The sequence below is a fragment of the Centrocercus urophasianus genome, unplaced genomic scaffold (assembly GCF_019232065.1).
Source record: "Centrocercus urophasianus isolate 14NV4802_14NV808 unplaced genomic scaffold, USGS_Curo_1.0 seq_20, whole genome shotgun sequence".
Taxonomy (NCBI): domain Eukaryota; kingdom Metazoa; phylum Chordata; class Aves; order Galliformes; family Phasianidae; genus Centrocercus; species Centrocercus urophasianus.
In genome coordinates this window covers 12,364,442-12,382,866 of record NW_024884756.1, presented here as the reverse complement: position 1 = coordinate 12,382,866, position 18,425 = coordinate 12,364,442, and the positions used below count along the sequence as shown (strand labels likewise).

General features: G+C 40.5%; 1 protein-coding gene across 1 annotated transcript in view; it reads left to right on the top strand.

Annotated features, from left to right (window-relative positions):
- The window catches only part of PARD3B (par-3 family cell polarity regulator beta), a 354,547-nt gene that overhangs the window by 307,748 nt on the left and 28,374 nt on the right, over positions 1–18,425 (top strand). Inside the window, exon 22 of the mRNA XM_042822376.1 lies at positions 17,662–17,741. Within this exon, the coding sequence (XP_042678310.1) occupies positions 17,662–17,741 (80 nt within the window). The remainder of the gene's footprint in view (positions 1–17,661; positions 17,742–18,425) is intronic.

The window sequence follows — 18,425 nt, the reverse complement described above, 5'->3', positions numbered from 1 at the left end:
CCTAGTGGTACCTCTTCAGCAGACTGAGGTTTTTTTACTGCTTATCTGAAACTGATAAAGCTTTATTAATCCTCAGAGAAGGCTGATGTTTATGGCCCAGTGTAGTTTCCTAAGATTCATAAAGGTTTCTTCCAGGTAATCCTTTTTAAGCCTTTCCTATTAGGTATAATACCCCAAGATTACTGATTTCCAAAGCCTTACTTTTCCTATGAGGCAAGTTGTCCTTAATCAGAGCAGCTGAAAGGGAGCTTTGAGTATCTCAATCTTGAACTGATTAATAATAGTGGCACTAGGATTGTTTCTTTTAGTCCTTCAAATACAGAATATTTTTAAACATTTTTTGTTGTGAGGAATTGCAGTCTGCTTAAAAATCGGAGTTTACCTCAAGGGCTTTAATGCACTGAAGTTTGTTGCTGCAAGTTTCTCTCCTTGAAGTGGTTTACAAATTTCAAAGACTTCTGGTCTCATCATTGCAACAATATCATCCATTGATCCTCCCAGCCAGGCTTTCACAGGCAGTCTTTTGGTCTCTATAATACTGTGACCACAGCTTGTTCTCTTCTGACTCCTGGCTGATATTTCTTCAGTTCTACTCCTACATGTGATTTTACCCTTAAAATACATGTTACATCAATCCTTTCAAACAAAAACAAAGGATAAAAATTAGGATCTAAATATTCAAAGTAAAACAAATGTCTCAAAGCATCTTGCTTGGAGAGTCCTCAAGATATTTTGTAAGCAATGTCATGTCACCCGCCTCGGGCTGCTGACCCTGAGAAGCACAGTGTGATACAGACAGAACACCAGCTGATTTTTTCCATCTTTATTCAATCAGTGAAGAAACACGTTGATGACTAATTGCATAATTGTAAATAAAAACTTCAGGACATCAGATCTTTCTTTAAAGAATCAGTAGACAGCTGGAGAGGAGGAAAACCTTCTGGTACAGGTTTTTCTTGCTTCACACAGGAGGCAATGTCACCAGGGAAGCTGCAGCTGGAAAGGAGATCCTGGATCTCTGTATATATTTTTAATACTCAATTCGTTCATTCTTTGTTTTTATCTGTCAATTGTATTACCTAAGCCAGCTTTTCTGTATGATTTCTTTCTAATGTACAGCAGCTGCTGTAATCACTACTCACCATCTCACAAAACATGCAGATAAGTTGGGAAATAACAGAGGATAATTTCAGAAGACGCTATCCTGTCACAAATCAGCAGCCTCAGAAATGGTCGCTGGGTCTTGTCCTCCAAAAAAGTATTTGAGAACTCACGGGGCAAATCTCCATCTGATAAAGCTGACGTTGACAAGTGGCCTTTAGCTGACACTGTAATGGGACAGAATTTCTAATAGAACGGGTATTTCTAACAATCTACTTTTTTTTTTTTAAGTGGGATAAATCAAGTTAAACTGCAAAGCTGACTAAAAAGCCAGCATTGTAAGGCAAAATGATCTCATGACAGGCAATTGGGATCCATAAATGTTTAAAAATAAGGTCAAAAATTCATTCTAAATAGGACTGCTATTCTCTCATCATCCATTCTCCCACCATGTATCCATTTTCCAGTCCTCTTCTGTTCCTCTCATCTGTTGCTGGATGAATTTTTTGCTCTCTTGCGCCTTCATTCTGCTCTCCCTTCCCCACAGTCTGTTCTTTTTCTAAGTAAGTGAATAATTCAGTTTCGTGTGTCTCCATAAACAGACACGTGTATACAGCACTGTCTGTGCTATACAGTCAGATCCTTCAAAATTCATTTCCACTTTCTTTGTGCTTTGGTTTGTTGCTAAGTTTTGCATCCTTTGGACTCCTTTGCACCCGCTTCCCCCTCAACCCCTCACCCTGCCCCCCTCCCCCGCCTTGTTTTTCATATTTACAACTAGAAAAATGATAGGCAGAGTGGATCACAGGGCTTAAAGTAAGCCCCAGCTAGATCTAGTTGACCGAAGGGTAGGGTGAGGGTCAGTGTAAATGCTGTTTGGGGAAAAGGATACCTGTTGTTGTCAGTTGTGAGATTGCCCTAAAATTTTCTGACGCTTAGGATGTCTTTTGGAAAGCAATCACCTGAAGACAGAGTTCAGATGTGTGTACATGTTGATGTCTTAGCAGAACATAAATAGTGAAAGCAATCATGAAAATATTCTATAGAAATCTAATCCTAAATCCATTGGGACTACAGGAAAAAAAGCTTAATATGTCTGTATATGTATTACTGGATACTGCAGTATCAGTGAAATGCTGAGAGAACTAGAGTAAGCTGCAGAAATGCAGGCAATCTCCCTAGGAGTTGGAAATTCTTTTCATGAAACAGTTTCTTTCAGGGATTTGTAGTCATAGTGTAGTAACAGATCATGAGAAGTAGAGAAGGAGATGTCAAGATAAGCTACAAAGTATGCATGTACTCTTCTATTTAAGAACATTTAAATAATGAGGAATTAATCGTGTATTTGAGGATTTAGTTGGATTGTCTTACAGACTTTGTACAAATCCAGTTATTTAACATCAATTCTTTCCTTCAGGGTGGCAGTAAATTCTTGAAATTCTATCCTTATTGTGTACATTCGAGCAGTACGAGTAACACAGGCCACACTGCAAATAATTCTCCACCTGTTAGTGGCCACATCAGCTTCATTGTTCTAAACTACATATTAAGTGGCTCTAAGAGTTGCTTTTTTATTTGCAAATCAGGTTTGTAAGTTGATAAGTAGCCTAAAGATGTAAGAAAATCTGCCTCTGGATTCTGGCTGTGAACATCTTGATTGAAACAAATCTGTAATGTACTGAGTTTTGTCAGTTCCCAGTTGAGAGTACAAAAGAAGAATTCTGCCTGTCTGTGTAAAGGCCAACTACTTCACTGTGGCAGGAAGCCAAGCCTAAGAATCAAACAGAAGAAAAAAAAAAAAAAAAGAAAAAAGAAAGGAATGTTTAGGACTGTATTATTTTTCCATAATGTGTCAAGGGGTTCTGTGCTTATGTTCAGGATGAATAAGGATTTGTTTGTACTTTTCGTGATCAATTCATTCCAAGTTCAGGATGCTGCATGTCTAATAGGTTGGGTTCCCAAATCACACTAACATTTGTGTTGGATCATGGTTAGAAACCAAAATTCCAGTTTCCAAAATAACAACATTCCTGTCTTCTAGTGCAATGGGAGAAGTGATAATTTTATGTACTTTGTGAAACCATATAGCAGAAACTGCTGTGAATTCAAGACTTTGAGCCCACAGACTATTAGTAAAAACATCAAATTAAAAAAATGAAAGAAAAAAAGAAAGAAAAAGACAATGACTTAGGATGTAATTGCTTTGAAAATTCTGGATCAGAAGTATTTGAGTATATGTTTTTACAACATATTAATTGACATGATCTGAAGTGCTTTATGAGGATGCACGATTAGCTCACCAATCAAAAACTTTTTATGCTCTCTACTTAACTCTGTGTGACAAAGGCTTCAGATTGGGTTGTATTCTAAAAAGCTGTTCTTAGGAAGCAGAGATGTTTTGAAATTTGCAGGCTGGATTTGAGGGTGGGTTCTGGGGGAAATTATTTTAGAGAAATCCCTGCCAAACCTCATGTGAAAAATAAACTATTCCAAATGGCACATGCAAGGGGAGCCAAACTCAGCTCCATTAATACTAGTAATAATGAGTGATTCTTATACTTGTTTGGAGTCATTCCTACTTACACAAAGGTTGAATTTGGCATAGTGAAGCTGAACCAGAGGGGAATCTGGGATGCTCTTGTCTTCCTGCTAACAGTATGTACACACTGTTGTTTACCAGGGGGAAACAGTTCTGGTGCCATATGTCGTCTTATCAGAGCCCACTGGTACAGTTTATAACCTAGAATATTCTGTGAACTCCAGACATACATCATGTCATCTTTTCCACAAGGTACCTCACCATGTGGCTGCTTTTTGTCTTATTTAATCACAGGGGGGGGATTCTGAGGACAAAGTCAGAAGTTTTTGTAGAGATAGCAGGAGGAAGCATGAGGAAAGCGGGCAGCCCTGCTGGGTGCACATTTACGCATGCTCTGGTGGTCGTGTCCCTCGCACCTAGGGGACATTCTTCTGATGTTGCCCAAGTTGAGAACTCGATTGTTGTGGTATCACAGAGACCACAACAGCTGACACAGATCACATTGATACATTGTGAAGAGCCCCAGAGGTTTTCTGTTTTATATGTTTTCCCTAATTTGCCAGTAAGTTTGGGAAGGCAGGAAACAAACCTCTAATTGGTAATTATATTGATGAGGAGAAAAGTAATCCATGCTGTACAGCGTGGTGGACTGCTCTTGTGCACACAGGTAGGACTTGGCTCTGCAACTTTTGTCCTTTAGGGCACAGCTGGATGGGCACAGCAACAGCACATTCAGAGCTAGTCTGCAAACTGGCCTGTGGGCCTATGCAAAGCAGCGTTGCAGTTCTAAGCAGCATGACCACTGGGTCTTTGTGATTTGCTTCATTTTTGGCAAGCTTCTGCCAGCATAGGCTTTAACAGTTATTCAGCTACTTGTTAATCCCCACATAGACACATGACTGTGTGGCCACTTGCCTTGAACATGTGTGTGCATTGTCAAATCTCAGGCCAGCATCACGTGGCAAAGGCAGAAGAGAATTGAGATTTTAACACCAACACATTGCACTTTGAACCTTCCCTTGTCTTCAGTGAAATGTACTTCTGCATGACAGCTTAGTCCTGACCTCCAGCAAGTCAGTGCCCCACATACTGTAGAATCAAATACAGCTGCTTGTGGGTCTGGCTACAAGGGCCAAAAAACGTAGTTTCCTTTCAAAATTGACCTCCTCTTCCTCAGGCTATTAGTAAGAGACCTGCTTCAATTTCTGGAAGGAGGCCCCAGTTACAACAGCACTGATTTTTCTAAATCATGAGACATGTCTGTAATGCTATTGAAACTCATGGCTGAAGCTAAGCGTGTAGTTAAGGTATTTATTAGATTGGACCTGAAACCAGGCCTCGTACTTGACCCTTTTTCTTAGGCATAGGGTGAAGGCTCTGCCTTTCCTACCAGGGATTCAGTGTGTTTTTCACGTAGATGCTGACATGGTTGACTTCTTTTTGAGTTCTCACAGTTTAGTCTCCCTGGATTATGTCCTTGTTCAGTATGTTGCTGATTAAAAAGAAATCTCTTCTCTCAAAAATATTGTTGATCCAAAGAGTTGCCTAGTACTGTTGTCCGAGACAGCAACCTGTGGCCAAGACATGCTGGTCATTGTCCAGGTCTGCCTGCTAGTTTTAACATTCCACTGAAACGTAATGATTTTGACAAAGAACTGCAAAATTTGACCATTTACCATAATGGAAAGTAGAATGAGCTCAGAGAGGGAAACTGCATCAGTTGCCCAGAGTGTGCAGAACAGGATTGAGCTTGAAAGAAGCCAGGTCAAGCAATACAACTAAGTCATTGAGGCTGTTACAGGGTACAGATCTTTCTTTTTTTTTTTTTTTTTGTAGTTCAGTATGTGACAGAAGCCAACTGAAATAATGGACTTTCGATTACTTTTGACTTCTGATTGAAATCTTGCACTGTACATGTGTAGCACTTCTCATTATTGCAGCGTAAGATCTAAGCAGTAGGTCTTGGGTCTTCTTGAGTTTTGTTGGAGTTCCTCACTGCAAAATGCATTAGAAGAACTGCTTGTTAAATTACATCATAGGCACAGTTTCAGCAGCCAAGGTGTCAGTATTCTGGCTATGCTGTTGTCTTTCAGTTAAAAACACTAAAAAGTTCAAGATATCTTCACAGCCAAGGTGTGAAAAGCAATTAGAATATATCACTGGTTGCTGGATATAAGCAATTATCTATGAATATATAAAGGCTCTATTTTTTCTCAGCAAACAGACTACGTTATAATTATTTAAAATGAAAAAGAAAGTCACTGACTCAGACACTGAGAGATTGGGTGGATAACTTTATTAGTTCCCAGTCTAAGGTCTGTAGTGCAGATGTTAATCTAATATCAAGATTGCATTAAAATAAAGTACAAAATATGGGAATGAGAATGCCATTTACCCGGTAAGGCTGATAGGCTGATGCTGTACATGACTTTGGCTTTTCTACTCAGGACCAATTCTTTTAAACTTTTAGCCTTGTCTCTTATTATCAAAGAACACTTGTAAAAAGAAGTGCTAACTGCTTTTTTCTTTCTCAGTATGGGATCCAGCTGAAACACAGCTTTCCCATTGAATGTGCCGAGTTTTGAGAAGTTCTGAAAAAGATAGAAATTGATTTATTTCATTGTTTGCTTGCTTTTTTAAACACCACCTTTAATGTTCTTGGTTATATTAGTAAATTGAATTTGTAAGTAGGAATTTGCCAGTACAAAAATGTGTTTGATGAAATACCTATACTGTGTTTCTTAACCTGGAGGGCTGATTTTGACTTTTTTTGAGACACTTACATAATTCACTATTTATTCAGCTATATTAATTAACTATAAGAGTGCAAGAATTATGAATACTGCTGTCTGGTTTTACTACTTTTCAAACAACCTGCTCTGAATAAAGTGCCATGTCGCCCAATATTAAGTAGAGCCATTCCAGCTGAGTCCTGTATAATTTAAGGTGTTAAGTCTTCTGTAATCCAAATTCTACTGGGTTGTCTGCCTTTGGAGGAGCAATATAAGTCCTGCCTTCAAGGGGGTCTGCTATTCAAGACAGCTGATACGTGCATAGTCCGGTGCCCCAGAAAATCATAGATCTCATTAGGTAGTATGTTAGATTGAACATGTGTTGTGAATGGATACAACAGAGAAGAAGGGAAAATACTGGTATCTCTTCTCTCTTCTAATACTGGTATCTCACCATCTAGTGAGTAATCCTAAGGTTTTTCTCAGGATGGTCTTTTCATCTGTTTTCTTGATAAGCTGGTAATAATGGCTGCTAAAACTACCAGTGTAAGTAATGCACTGCTGTGTTAGGAAGACCAATTCTGTGCCTGAGAAGTAATGGCAGTGGCTCTGAAGTAAAATGGTCACCTGGAAGGCCAGGATTGGGTGTGTGCTTTGTACCATCAAGTATTTCAAGAAAAGTCATAGCAGAAGACACCTAAACTGAAATTGACGTAGAAGGTGCAAGATGTAACTCAAAACAAGGCAAGCAAAGCATGCTCTGAGGAGACCCAGAAATTACTTGTATTGCATTAAGCATGTCTATATCCCATTACATTTATAATTTGATGATAACTCCTTCAAGATAAGATAAAAATGTGTAATTTGAAATACATGCTTGTGCTTTCTATGCCTGGTCTGCCATCATCAAAACAAAGTCATTCTGACAATCTAAATCCAATCTTTCCTGTGGAATGATTATAGGGGAATTTAACAAAATGCTATCTGGTGGTACCCACCAGTGAATCAGTATTAACGTTTACATTTGCATATGAAGCTAATTTTCAAAGTATTTCTCTTAATTTGCTAGGAAGATACCTGTCAAGTTAGCAATTAAACTGTAATTTGGTCACTGAGGTGTTTACACGGATTAATAGATCTCTCCCTTCAGCGTATGCTCCTGAGTTAGAAATAATAGCTATACTGCGTAGTAGCATGACCCCACTTGAGTTTCACACACACATGCACAAAATCAAATTCCATCACATTTTAATGCAAATTTTACCTTTGCAAATGATGGCCTGAAAAGAATGAGTTTCCATGGTAACCTTAGGGGAACACATAACCTGTTTATCATAACTTCTCCATGAAACAAGACAGGGGGTGGGGAATATGCTTTGATGTCAGCTGTATTTTTCTGTAGAGAGTGTTCTCCTGCAGCACATGTAGAGAATTTACCAGAACGCTCACAGACTGTCCTAAATAAACTTTCTTCCCTTTCTCAGAAGGAGTTGTATGAAATAATGTGGGAAATAATGTCAACAGGCAGTATTCTCAACTGTTTACTGGCCTTTCAGCTCCTGTCTAAACTTTGACGACCAAGTCACCATCGTGAAAGACCGATCGCAGATTAATACTTAAAGCAGATCTCTTCCATCACTTTCTCAGTCCTCGCTTTGCTCCCTGCTTTACACTTGGCCCTCAAGTTTCTCAGCTGCCTTTCAAAGGCATTTTCAGTTTTTTGCTTTCTTGTTCTTCCACTTCACTGCTGAAAGTAGTGTTTGACAAATGCCTTGAAATATCTCAACTCCTACGTTGTGGGGCTACCTCAGAAAAGAACGTATTGATTACACTTCACGTTCAGCGCTGACTTTCAGAGCTGAGGTGGTGGCTTCTGGAGCTGCCATTAGCGAGGAGTGAGTTTGATGGCTGTGAGCATCTGCAAGGTTGTATTTTTCCTGCAGATGCGTGGTAACTCCTGGCTAAAGGAAAGTATGTCTACAACATTTTTTTGAGGTCATTAGGAGTAAGGAACAGATGTTGAGGTTTTTCAGAATGGTGCTTTGAAGTGCCATTTAGGAGTCAACTGACGAGACTGACCCTATAGGCAGTGATTTTGGGACTGGAACACAGAGGAACCATTGCCCACAGTTACCCATCTGGTATCCATCTGGTACCAGCAAACAACAGACAGTACCAAATCACAGAGAAGCTGTACCAACTGCTAAATTGGTATCAGCAAGCAAAGAAGGTCGCCACCCAACAGCAGTTGCAAGCAGGAGAAACAATGTCTGTAACATTTACAGATTGGTGTCTGAATATCCGGAGGAACCTGATGCCACAGCATATGGAAAGCAATTCCTCTCTCTAAGCCTGCTTATGCTGATGTTGTTTGCTCAGTATTAATCCAGGTTTGGGACTTTTTTTTGTTAACCATGTTGAATTTGCAGTGTGGAGAGCTTTTGTCATAATGCCACTGAGAGAGCCCCTCTCTTTAGTGGTGTCTGTGTTTAACAGGATTAGGGTGGATTTAATAGCCTGTGCTACAAGCTAACCATTCACATTCTAGCAGTACTCTTCCAGAGTGGTGTCAAGTCACAATGGAAGGAGTTGAGGGTAACTTTTAACTCTGTGACCATTCACTCTGCTCTTTCTCTTTGATGTGAACTATTCTTGGGGAAAGGTGTGGTGGGGGGTTATTTCCCAATTTTATTGCCATCTTCCGCTTCTTCCCTTTGTTCATTTTCCCCTTTTCTTCCTTCTTTTCTTCTCTTGAAGCAGTGTGCTGCTTTGTACAGTAGCTAAGTGTTTAGAATGTAATAATACAACAGCAAGAGATTTACTGCCTTTAGGCGCTACCCCTTCTACTCTTGAGGACCTCCAGCAAGGCATGATTTTATAGACAATGAAAGGCTCTTTCTCCCCTGTGAAGCTGCCTGCCTGCAGGAAGCTTTTCACTGTCTATTTCCACTACTTGCTCTGCAATTTAGTTTCATGCCCTGCTATTTCCCCTTTCCCTCCCTCTTTCTGTGCAGGCATACGCATGCACGTACCCCCTGCAAGTGCATTCAGCACCAACAGCAGATGTAGGTAGGTAGGACAAAATGGCATTATCCTTACATGCATGCTTAAAACCTCAAAAATATCCCCAAATGTTTTCATTTGCCATCCTCAGCATAAGTGGAAGTATTGATCTGTCCCCTGTTTGCTTTCCAGGTTCTGACACTGTCATTTCATTTTCCCTAAAAAGAACACAAGCTTGTATCTGTGCAGCATAGAATGGTCATTACACCCTGGCACCAGTGCCAAGAACTCTGCTGACTTAGCTAGAGAAAGATGCTGAAAGCCCCTGACTTTGAGAGAAAATTCAATTCAATTTACTTTGTACAGTGTCTCTCATGAAGTATTTCAAAATGCCTTATATCGGGAGATCACATAATGAGAGAATGCTTTAGAGAACTGGGTATTCAGATAGCAAGACAAAATGATACACAACAATGAACTGGAGTAAAAGAAAAGATGACTGTCATTTAAAAGCAGTAATCATCAGGATAAGTAGTCTTGTAAACTAATTACAGTGAGAAGAGAAGCAAAGAATGCAAGACTGGGAAGAACATGAAGCAGCTGAGTTTCAAACAGAAGCTGAGGCAGAAGGACCAGTTTCGTTTGATGCAGGGGGAGGAATGGTGCATAGTATCATAAAACAACTACGAGAGATGCGCTTTAAAAAATGCATTCGCATGTATGTATTGCGGGTATTGCATCATGAATGCGTCTCAGTGAAAAGTTAAATTATTCTCTCTAGCAGCTGGGAAGAAATTAATTACATTGGCCTGGTTCAGTGGAAGAGCAATTGAAATGCCCCCTTGTAGTTGGAAAGAATCAATGCCTGTACGTGCTGAGGTTTTTTTTGTTTTGCTGCTTTCAAGTTTTGTGCTCAGCTCAAGGGCCTCTGTTTGCCTCTGTACTTTGAGAAGAGGTTTGCAAGTGAGGGTGTTGCAAATCTGGTGCTTGTTAAAGACAATTAAGAGGTGGAATTAACCAAAACATGTTATCCAACTAATGGAAGAAGAAGCCACCCACAGAGAAGGACACAGGCCAGGAAATGATCTCATTTTGCATGGTCAGAGGAAACCATAGTCCTTCTGCACCAGGGATCAGGGATCACGGAGCTAGGGTTCAGAAAGCAGAATATTATCTTTGTGGGGCTGTGCATTTTTGGCTTTACCTCCATCTTTGCTATTTTCTCTCTAGTTTGTGTTGTGAGATACGGCAAACGCTGAGAGCTTGTTTTCTACTGAGCTAAGGCAATTGCCATGTTTTTAAACTGTTATGGGAACAGCCTGTTTCCCTTTTAAAGTTCCCATCTGTGTTTGTGTTTTCCTCAGTCTATTGCCTTTATAAAGAATTTTCCTCTCTCTCTAATTCTAAGCCATTAGTTTCACCTCCTTGAACAAGGTAGGGCATTAGTGGGGTGAAGTAAATCCTGACATAATCAGCCTTGCTTAATTCCAGTGTTGGAACACTGCTGTCATCAGTGTTCCTGGTGCTCATCGCACAGGGATGCGATGTAAATATGTGTGTGTATGTGTGTGAGATATAGAGGGAGAAGGAGAACATTTAATTGCCTAACAGTCTAACTGACCAAGTGCTGTTCAGGCTTCATGCAACTGATTTTCTAGGCGAAAATGTTCAAAACTGCTTGCCAGCAAAGCTAAGATCATCAGTAACTCTGCAGCATGGATGTGTGTTTCTTATTGGGAAGAGGAAGGATGGTTTGATTACTATCACTTTTTTCTTTAGACAAAGTTGTTTTTCTCACCCAGGGGAAATGCATTCTAGCAGCATGAACATAACTATTAATCAACATTTAAGCAATAATCAGTGAATGAAAAATGATGACCAGAAACTGAAAATGTACTTGCAAAACTACATTGATGCTTTTCCTTGGAGATCATGCCCTTGCATTTTAACATGAACAATTCTTATAAAATTAGTGCTGATATATTCCAAAAGGTGGTGATTTAAAAAGCCAGCACTTATTTTTCTTGTTAGAAAAGAAGGAAATACTAGGAGTGAGTGATGCACTGAAATCAGCATAAATAATGTTACAGAGCTACTCAACAGTCTCTGAGATAGATCCTCATTTGATGTGAACCAGTAATATCTTATGGGGTTACCTCAGAGATGTAGATGCCTAGGTCATCATCACTGGAATGTTGTGTGTTTGAGTGTGTAAAAACATGTACGGGATACAGAGAGACTGATGTTTTCTCTGTATTTTCATCCAAAAAGGAGATACAGCTACTGGGAGATGCAGGTGTATGTCTGCTTTGGGAATTCCTCCAAGAAGAATCAAATGCTATTGAAATTAAAACAAATCACCATCATCAGCATTTAGTGTGCTCTCCTGAATCAGGGCCAAGGTATGTGATGGCACCCAACGCAAACCGAGACCATGAGACTCTGCTTGGACTGCAACTGTACCTCCCTCTATCTCTTGAAGATGCATTTTGACAGTTAGCCACAGTTCTAATGGCATCAAGTGGTGTTTTGGAACAACTTCAACACTAGAACATTGTGTCAAATTCTAAGAAGTGAGTGTATGTAATGCATGGTAGCAGTGGTAGTGGGAGGACGGTTGGGCTAGATGATCTTGTAGGTCCTTTCCAACCTTATGATTCTATGTGTTGAAGAGAAAGGAGGCTCAATGCGTCCTGTGACTGAGCCCAGAAAAAGAACTTTAAAAGTCTTTGAAATCACACTTGGGCTATGAACTGGCACCCACATACATTTGTTGGTTCACCTTCTATTTTCTGTTGAGAAAAGAAATATAAATTTAAATTAGTTGCTAGACTACCCAAAACAAACCTTCAAGACCATGGTTTAATGACCTCCAACAACCAAACTCTCAGGATGTCTGTTAGATGGAGAAGGAGCCAAAATGCAAGGTTTCTGCAGCTCTGGGAGGGTGTTGCTTCCTTCCTTAGTCTTTAAAACTGTTGTATGTAGAAATTCAGTATGTGCCAGGGAGCTGAAAGTGCACTCTCTCCAGTGGAGGTGCTTTTGAGGGTTCCTGTGGAACACTGTCTTGGTTTTCCATTGCAGCCTCTTAGTGAGGAAAAGCGCTATAAGGCTATCGAAAGGAAGTGCGAAAGATGCCGTCTCACATCCAAACAATAGTAAAGCAGTGTTGATGGGCTCGTATAGCATTAGGCTCTTCTTTGAGGACTGCTTCTGTCATTAAAATCAATGCAACTTAATTAAAGCAAATTATAGATAGATACATCTATAAATAAGATATTAAAGTGTGCTGCTGAATATGATAATTGCTGCATATTTAGCAATCAGCGTGTGTGTTCTGCTTTTGCCAGGAGGGATTTCTTTCAGTGGAATCAATGGAGCTTTATTAAAAACCATCCAAATTAGAGGGAGAAATGATGAGTGTTATAATAACGTAAAATCACTGTTTCAACTTTCATTGCAAAACCAGGAAAGCAAAATACATCCCTCTTTGTGTATGTAAGGAAAACATCAGGAAAATTCTTTTGAATTGTGAACACTGCTAGAATTTTTAATTTTTACCTTTTGATGCAAAACATAAAAAGTCTGGATGGAGGAAAACATGTTTTCTGTGGAAATGCAGGAGGTCTTGAAGGGTGGGATAATTAGGATATCATAGCAGCAAGCAATTAAGAAGACCCCTTGCATCAACTTCATCCATTTCACATGGAATATACAGTTTACTGCCATACGTAAATCACCTCTGTTTTAGCAGCTAAATAAAATGTTAGTGTGTCAGATTGTTCTAAATCTTAAATCTAGTGACTGGCAGTCACTAGAGCCGGGCAGATTGTTGAAATGCAAAAAATAAAATGGATGGATTTTCATTCTTCACCTGTGCGTGAAACATTGGGGCTGGGGTGGAGAACAAATCTGCTTTTACCTCTCTGAGTTTTTCTTCAGTTTTCACTTAATTGAAAACAAAAACCAACTGTGTCTCAGCAGAGGGGAGACCTGGAGGTTAAAGGGCACATTCCGTTATACCATGGCTCTTTTTGGCATGCTGAATCTCAACCCATGTGATTAGAAACGCTCACAGACAAAAGAAGAGCTTTGAGAACAGAGGTCAAGCCAGCATCTGAATCAAGTCCTTTAACAGATGATCACAAGGCTATTGAAAAATGTGCTAAGCAATCCGGCAGCACTGTGTGCCATGTTTATACACAGAGTTGCAGGCAAAAGGCAGAACTGGGTGGGATTTTCAAAGCGCTTGGGTGATGGTGGAGCACATGCCTTACTCTGCAGGCTTCCTGGGCTGGATCATGTCTTGCAGTGCTTGTCAGTCATGTAAAACACAACAGTAGTGTCATGCCATTTTTTATGGAGAACCACCATGCACGTGCTCACTGTCGTTCATACCACAACGGCTGTCCAAACCTGGATGCCTTGCTCCGTACAGAACAGGCACAGGAAGCTGTCCAGTCCACTGCTGCTTTTAGCCTGGAATATATACTCCAGGTGGAAGGCAATGTGAGGCAGGTGAGAAGAAGCAAAATGCAGCATCTCCCAGACAAAAACATGGCCTCTCACATTTTTCTGCATAGTATTCCAGGTAGCCTCAAGCTTTAGAATGAAGTACATCTTCTTCTGCTTATGTTTCTCTTCTGCAGCCCCAGCACTTTCCTATAGGCAAATCCTTGGTTTGTTTCAAGATACCTCCCTATAGGGGTACTCTACTTGTGCAATATTTGTGCTTATGCACAAATGTTTGAGTGACCTAAGACATTTCTTCTCTGGTTTGATCTACATGTGCATGTCCACTTTTTTTTTCTTTTTTTTCTTCCCTAGGAACTTAACCTTGGGAGAATTAGCAGGTTGCTTTCTGTTTGCTTATCATTTCTGAGCCTTACAAGCCTCCTCTGAAGCACCCTGCAGTTACTGTGTTTGACAAAGGAACAGCTTCACTGACACCTGTACAACTTCGTTTTGTTTTCTTGTTTTCTCTACAGTTGCTTATTCTTTTGAGTAGGAATGGGAAATTAAGAACCTACAGATTGCTGTCTTGCAAGGAAATTAAGAACCTACAGATTCCTGTCTTGCAACAAGTGTAGATTGCATTTGTCCCGGAGATGAAGGAGCCCCCAGCCTGCTCCCCTGCTTCTCTCCCTGCCAGTCCCCTGCTGCTGCCTGTGGATTGAGTTTTGTGAATTGTTTGTTGTTGTTTTTTTAATACAGATAGCTTTCCTTTCCTCAATTTAGGCATGCTGCTGCTCTTTTAATTGCGCTGATGGGATGATGGCTGTTTCTGTGTTTATCTCTCCCCCGTTATTTTTGCATATTCATGTTTTGCTTGTTAGTTATTTGAGGCCGCTCTGCTCTAAGAGATGATTTCTTCATAATGACGGGGTTTTTTTTTTAAGTTGATGTAGTTAATTTAAAAATACAGATGTGTGTTTCCAATCATTCGTTCTATCGTGCATTACTGTATGTTTGTGAAACACCATTGCTATGCTCTGCCAGTGCTACTGGGTGCTGATGGCAAGAGCTGAGCAATACCCCTCCTGCCAGCTCCAGCGCCGCACTGGCCACTGCATGCTCAGCGTCCCTTTGGCCTGAGTAGGACTGCCAGGCTTTAACTCTTCTACTACAGTTCTGTTGTTTTCTTCCCTAATCACTTTAAAATCACTAAAGATGTGCTTCAAACCTACGCCCCTGTCCTAGGCCAGCTGTGTGCTTCCTGTCTGCTGGGAGGGAGGACAAGCTGGGAATATTTTGATCTTGCTAATTAGTATCTTTAATGCCAATTTTTAGCTTAATAAGTTGTGGAGAGAGCAAGAACCATTGCTTGGACTCAATCTAAAGCATAAATAAATTGGATGAGGAAGGTGCTTCTATTTTCACAACTTCTCTCTCATCGGGGTAGTATTTTATTTTAGGCACTGTTTTGCTCTCAGCTGAGCGATGCTATGTTTTTACTGCTGCATGGACAGATGGGGGAAGGAAAGAAGAAATGGCTGAGTCTTTAATTAGCGACAGAGAGCCAGAGCTTGCCTTTCCAGAGCATTGAGGTTTTATATAGGATGGGGAGACTGAGCAGCTTGATGGAACCAAAAGCCCTGTATCCACCGCCAGGGGTTTCTATGGTAACTGGATCCCAAATCATATATACAAACAGAGCCGGTGGGGGGACCTCCTTCTGGCTGGTCTGCAGGAAACCCATCAGAAAAGGGGCGTTTTCAGGCTGTAAAAAGGCCTTGCAATGTAAATATTTTTTTACTGTCTTGTGAGTGGTGTAAGTTTTGGGATCACTGCTGAATAATTCTAAATCTGTTCCTGCATGTTGGCTGCCGCTGCTCATGGTAGGTGTGAAAGTAATCACCGTGAAGCTTGCACAGGGCTGTGGGTGCAGGGTGAGTTACCCGGCGCATCATTGCGCTCATAAGCATCTGGCTGCTGCACATAGTTAATAACCTCGCTGCTGCCACGCAGGTAGGCTGTATCCTACATGGCTTTTGTGCCAAGCAAACTAAATTATACATTTGGATTTTTCCTTCCTCGTTCTTCATAAAAAGCACAAATTAGGAGGTTCCTCTGTAACCGCTGTACCTGGTGAATTAAGGGAAATTATCAACCTGATCAAATTAGCAGCATGAGAGCAGCCAAAGCGGCCATGACTCAGCCTGAGTGCATGTGTCCATTCTCTCTACATGTTACTTCTACTGGTGGAAAAAATGAATGAATGATGAATTTAGCCTGCTTGCCCTCCTTTTGAAATGTAGAGCAATTACTGTTATTTTTCACTCACCCGAAGTCAGGCACCGCTAACGCAGGGATCATTTCAAATCAGAGGTGGTTATTTCCTGTGGCCACCAGTTCCACAAGGATTCCTTCCTGTTTTGATTCGGATAAAGGGGAGATAGCAAGAAGCCTGTGCTGAATAATCTTTCCTCTTATGAGTGTCTTGGATCCTTAGTGAGTGGTAAGGCACATGATGGTATTTGTCAAGCATAATTCCTGTGCTTTGCTAGGAGCTGGAAGGGATGATGCCTTTATTTGCATTGGACTTATGTAATGCATATGTAGTGGAGAGATTGTACACAAAATTACTGTATGAAAGTAGATAAGACCTCCTACACCTGAGTGCACTACCTGTCCCATTATAGCTTTTAAATCTCCACAGTGAAAATGACTTATTGTGCGTAAATTACAAGGCTAACAAAAATGTGCTCTAACCTTTGGAACGTGCAGCACATGTTAATTTTTGTTTGTTTTTCTACAATCAGGCATTTGCAGAAAGCTTTGTGTGATTTATTCTTTTCTTTTTAATGAATTGTTAAAAATGTTTGAAAAGGCATTAAATCTTCCTTTCTGCCATTAATCTGTAAAAGGGGAAGGGGATTTTAAATGGCCTCTTAGTATATTGCTTTATAAAACTGCTGATTCTAGCAGCACCGGAATAGGAACACATACTAATGTAGGAAACACTGAATGCAGTCAGGGCCTCCTGCATTTATGGAGAAAAAGACTAATAGCTCCATTTTAACAAGGCTCTTAACACTTTGGGCCATCAGCAGGCATTGAGTGAGTGAAATTGGGAGAGTTCCTGTGTGCTAAAAGCATTGAAGTTCACCATTTCGTACTCCAGTTGGAGACTTCCAGCTTAGAATTGTGCTCTCTAGCCCACTCCAGTTGCCATCTTCAAACAAACCAAGCAGTGGGCTGGCATTTTAACTGAGTGCACTAATGTTTCACTTCTGAAACAGCACCAGAGCACACCAGATGCATATAAGTCCCAGATGGATACTTAGATTTGCAGTGGTGTTAAGGGAAGTTTCTGGATTTGTGTTAAGATTGAAAGCAATGTCTGTTTATATTGTGTTTTATGCTTGAGAAAAGCACAAGCGTGGAGGAAAACAGCAGACTTGGTACTAAGATGCTTGCTTTGATTCAAGGAGTTACACTGCAGGAATCAGAAGCAGTATGCTTACTTAGATTAGCTCCTCATGTTATTGAATTTTAGGAAGAAAGCCAGTCAGGGAAGGGGAGACAGTATCCCAGCTAGCATACAAACAAGGAGAAGTCTTGAAGATTGTACCTGTTCTAAACAGCTCTTTGATACAGAAGCCTTTCTTGTTAGCAGTGATAAGATTATGTATGGGATTTGGAGCTTCTTTGAGCCCCTACCTTTCTTCTGTTGATTTTGGCATATTGTAGCATCGTATGTTCTCTGCTTATCGTTTTGAGATGCATTGTTAGTAGCTGGGGTGCATAATTGATCTTCATGTCTAATTACTCTCCTCTCCGCAGGTTCCTGGAAAAGGTCCAGATGGGAGCTCATACAATCTCCACTTCGAAGGGATGGAAAGGCAGTATGCATCTTTACCCAGGTACAGTGCTAAGCCTTGTACCTCTCACTCTCTGATTTACCCTCCCTCCAGTGTGTAGGGAAATCAGCCTAATCCCTGGCTCTTGCATGAGGCATTATATTGCAATTTCATCTTGTCACCTTTTCTGTTGATGTATTGCTGTCTTTATAACTGTCCTAATTATTTGAACTTTCAGTTTTAAAAGAGAAAGTCTCTCTCACTGAACATGTCAGCAAGAGCCATGATCCACTTGTAGAGAACGTGACATTGAGGGAGCTGGCTCTGCAGTGATTACAGCAGGTCACAGCAGAGCATAACTAACAGAGTTTATAGTGATGAAATCCATCTGGCAATGATGGAGTACTGCTGTGGGAAGTCTCCACTGCGGCAACCACAGCTACTGAAGTCCCATGTTGCTGCAAAGTCCCACTGAGTAGAAGTCCTATTCCTGTAGAGTTTCTCTGTGCCTAACTGAACCCTGTGGAAATAAGAACCAATCCTCTGAAGGCTTTTTCAATTTTTAATTCTTATCCAACTCAGTCAAAAGTAATTCTAGCTGAAACCAGTGGGATGTAAGAAAAAGAAAGCATTTCACAGATTTCAGTCCCGTTTCTATGGGACTTCTAAACAGCATAAGATGTAGCAAGCTAGAAAAAAGAGTGAGAGAACACCAGAAGAGAAGATGGGAAGAAAGCTAGAAAAATA